At 42.0% G+C, this 4474-nt stretch overlaps 1 protein-coding gene across 1 annotated transcript in view; it reads right to left on the bottom strand.

Moving 5' to 3' along the window:
- Positions 1 to 450: 450 nt before the first annotated feature.
- The window catches only part of LOC103729251 (protocadherin-15-like), a gene marked incomplete at its 5' end in the record, with an annotated part of 182914 nt that continues 178890 nt past the window's right edge, over positions 451 to 4474 (bottom strand). Inside the window, 3 exon segments of the mRNA XM_029560706.1 lie at positions 451 to 574; positions 1923 to 2785; positions 3737 to 3845. Coding sequence (XP_029416566.1) covers positions 1934 to 2785; positions 3737 to 3845 — 961 coding nt within the window.

Here is a 4474-nt window from a genome sequence, read left to right as displayed (position 1 = left end):
TTAAAATAACTCTAAAAACAGGTCAGAGTTTTGTCATTGGTATGTGGAGGCTATTCCACGGACCCATCCAGAGCTCCTCCTCGTCTGATGGTGTGTGGTCGCTGTGGAGGTCCACCGTCTCTCTGGTGATCTTGCTGTCCACCATGGACTCCTGCTCAGCTGTGTCCTTCAGTCTGGTCCCTGGTGGCTTCACTGCTGACCGGTCAGCCACCACCGGGCATGGGGCGAACGTGACCAGAGTTGGTCTTCGGTTCACTTTCTCCGTGGAAAATGGCCCCTCGGACAGTGTGTTCAGGGGCACTTTCTCCTCGTGTGTCACTGCCAAATTGTCTAGTTTCTTAAAGTGCCTCCCCATCCTCACAGGGGACGGGACTTTCAAGCTATCAGGGAGGCAGGCACGGCGTGTTCTCACCACAGAGCCATTCTGTGCGATGTAGATGTTGCCGTTGACGCTGCTGTGGCTGCAGGGCTTTTGAGGATGGCTTTTCTGACACTCGGGAGCACTGTCTTCCCCTGTGGAGCTGCTTTCGTATTCTCGGTCAACCACTAGCTTGATCATCCTTTTTCTTGACCACTGAGAAAATGAAAAGCAACAACACGCCAGTCATTCTCAAAAGGTCCATGCACCCAAAACAGTATTTGGAAAGGTGTCACAGTAAACCATCAAGAGGGAGACCAGGCCCCGTCCTTTCACCCACTCTGTACTCAAAGTTTAAAATATTTGAGTAAAGTATTACTGAGCTTGCAAATAGCATAACAGGAAAACTTTCTTTACATAAAAATACTCTGCAATATGAAAACAAAAATGTCCTATCCATATTTAGCTAAGGATCCAAGCCTTTGTCTTAGAGCTGCTCAACCATGCAAAGGAAGTTGCATGGGAACCATGGCCAGACGTCATATATTGTGTTCATCTTAATGCCTCTCCTGATAGTTTTAAGATATTTCTAGACGCACACAATTTTAATTTGTAACTCATTCAATCTTGTTGGTCAGATAAAGCATCTTGGTTTTCTGGGTTATCTCTCTTAAACTTAGCTTACTTAAAGGAAAATATCTGCCCATTGTGCATGATTATATAGGACACAAAACAGAAATGCTCCTTTTTCAAGCAACTGAAATACAATGAACATTTATTCCAACTCAGTTGTCTTTTACCAACTAGCATCAGAAATGGCCAGGAGCAAATGTTAAACAATACTGCACTATTCATTCTAAAAACAGTAAGGCAATTTTTGGTCAATTTGACCTCTATATACTTTATGGTGAGTAAATCACACTTTCTGGTCTCCAGATGAGTACTTTAAATGATTGTGTGTACTTACCCAGAGGAGAGGTTGTAACCATTACAATAATTTTTTAATTCAATTAACTCATATCCACCCAGAAAATAAATTGTAGTCTCTTTTAATTTTTAAAAGTCTGCTTCATTTAACTCCTAGTGTTTGAAAGTGGTGGATACAGAACTAGATGAATGTAGGATCTTTGATAATGCCTTCGCCAGGGGCCAAACTTTGCAGAAGCAAGTAGTGATCTAGTCTGCTGCTGCTTGCCATTGCTAGTGTTTGCGCTACCAAAATGGCATATACTGCATGCATGTGTGTGTATATCTTCCATCGCAATAAACAGGTATCACTGAGGACACTACTTTGTGCAGTAAAAATTACAGAAAACAGTCACTACTTATTAGCTGGCATGTTTTCCTATTTGCCAGTATAGAAAAAAATAGTTTTGATAGAACATGTTCCAACATGCATATCTATTTTTGGTAGCATGTATAGCCACTTTTTTTTTTTTTTAGCATACTTTTGATCTTGTCAGAGCAAAATTAAGGCTAATTTCCACCCTGCCAAGAGTTGTTTCAGAGAGCACACAGAAGGCACAGCACACAGGCGCACACATCACAGCAAACCTCCACCTACTCTGAGCTCTTCTAAAGGGCTGTGCTGTCACCTTCGGAGTTCGCTCCTGGAGACTTCCTTTGGTCTGTGTCCCTGCGTCTGACATAGTCTGGTACCTGGAAGCCCCACGGACCTCCAGATAGACTCTCGCTAGTGCTGCTGCTGCTGCTGCCGCCGGCTTCTGACTCCTCCTCACTCTCCACACCTCCCTCCACGGAGGCTGATCGTGCGCTTCCTTCCTCCAGGACATCTCCAGCTTCCAGGTCTACGGACTCCTCCGCGGGGAACGGCTCACTTTCCTCCCCTTCTGGGTGCGCCTCCTCTTCCTCGTCCCTGGGAGGTGCTTCCTGCTCTGGAGGCGGCTCCTCTCTCGCGCCTTTAACCTCCCTGACCTCTGCCGCGGGCCTTCTTCTCGCTAGCACGATATTTTTTCTCGCCTTTTCTGCTTCTGACTCGGTGGACTCCGACTCCTCTGACTCCGGGGTGGAGCTCTCCTCCTCCTCGGACTGGGTCTCCGACTCCGACTCTTCGGTGGTTTCCGACCCACTGAACTCAGACTCCGTTTCCGTGTACTCGGTGTAGTCACTGGACTCCTCCTCGGACTCCACGGTGCTTTCAGTAGCTTCCTCTTGGTCAAGAGTCAGTTTCAGATAATCCTTGTCTTCTTCCTCCAGGGGCCTTCTCCATGCCTCGTCCTCAAGGTCGGTGCCTCGTCTCTCAGCAAGTCCTCTGACTTTCTTAAAAATCATAGGGAATATCCTGGCCCTCTTCCAGGCCGGGTACGTGGGCTCGGCTGCCGGCGGCTTTTCGACAGTCACCACTACCTCCTCCTCACTAGGCTCTCTAATTTCAACTTTTGGTTTTTTTATTTTCTCTGGCTTTTCCTGAAAATTTTGAAAACGCAATTTAAATGACGGGTTGGGTATAGTTAGCTGATGGCTTTGTCCCTCATAGGTTAAGCAGAAATTAATATTTTGGATGATAGCCTCACACAAGTGATGTTTCCATAAAGAAAAACAAAATTTTGTAGACAAGCTGGCTGGCAGACATTAGATTATTTTATTGTTGGCTTTATAGTCTAGTATCAAAAATGTAATGAGTTCTCTTTTCATAGTTTCTTTTATTTCTTAGATTAAGAAAGAATAATCATTGCCTTTTAAATTTTCTCTTAATCTAGATAATAGCTTGTGAGCTTTGTGCCAAGTCTCAGAATTTTTAAAAATAATGAAAACATGTTACTTAACTTTAAAGCTTAGGGAAAATCTAACTATCTTATTGAATTTTAAACCAGTTAGAAATGCAATAACAATAACACTGATTTCTTGGAGGTAGAGGATTATTTGCAAAATAAAAATTTCAGGCAAAGTGTAAAAAATTGAAAGAAATGACTCAGGCTATTTTAAAAATGAATTACATGATATTTAAAAGATACTGGTGAATATTGTTTACTCTCTGGTAAAGGCTGATTATATTTTTCATGATTTTTAGTAATGCTATAGTGCAGAAACAAAAGTATCCACATGTTCTATATTTTTTATATACTTGGTTATAATAATTTCTTTATAGAGCAATATTTGGGAATTAGAAAACATATGTTATTGTAACATCTTCCAGACATTTAAAGTTTTATGTAGAAGGACATAAACTTTAAAGAAGGAATTTCCTTCTATAGACAAGGGGGATGGAATGTCCAGCAGTGGTACATTTCTTGGAAAGACAATAGTAAATGAGTGGGTGCTCTGGCAAGTGGACTGCTCTACTGCTGGTTAGTCGAACAGGACTGAAAGCATTGCAGTACTGCTACGTCAAACGGCTTCATCAGTTCTGGTACTCACCTCTTCTTCCTCATATTCCTCCTCAGCTTCACCGACCACCTCACAGTACTCCTCCTGCCCAGCTGGGGGCAGCAGTCGGCGGCGACTTCCATATTGTGGCATTTCGTACCTGCAACACAAACTTGCAACCTGAGACTTTTTTCATGTGTGTGGAATCTAACATAATGATCTCTGCTTTCTTCTTTTTCTTCATCATTTAGTCAATAGGTATTTAAAGAAGATTGGTTAGGAGCCTAAAAATTCCAAAACTACCGGCAAAAAATTACTCCCTGGTGGCCAGACTGTTCCCACAAATGTTCCCTGGCCCTTCAGGGAAGAGAACTGTTATTTCACATGTAAGTTTTGGGAAAGATTAGAATTGGGGAAAAAAGTTGTGACACTTCATGACTAACTGAAGAACCCAGGGCACAAGGGAGGATCTTTATACAAGTGTGTATCTCATCCAGGATGTGACATGTATGTTCTATAAGAAAGTTTACATTGAACACGGCCTGCATGGTATTTACCTACTTCTGTATTTTTCAAAGCAGTTAACTGATGAGTACAGAATTAACTCTTTACATACTTGTTATAGTATTTAAATTTTCTGTTTTTAACTGCTCTAAGGCAAAACTTCAGGTAAATTAGATAAAATGCTAAGCACAACATATGATTTAAATGGTGAATTCAGGAATTGAGCAAATATGTTTGACTTCTATTTTCCACTTATAATTATGAATACTCTCATCATATTTTTAG

The sequence above is a fragment of the Nannospalax galili genome, unplaced genomic scaffold (assembly GCF_000622305.1).
Source record: "Nannospalax galili isolate Female #2095 unplaced genomic scaffold, S.galili_v1.0 scaffold1613, whole genome shotgun sequence".
NCBI classification, from domain to species: Eukaryota; Metazoa; Chordata; class Mammalia; order Rodentia; family Spalacidae; genus Nannospalax; species Nannospalax galili.
This window is presented reverse-complemented; position numbering and strand designations above follow the sequence as displayed.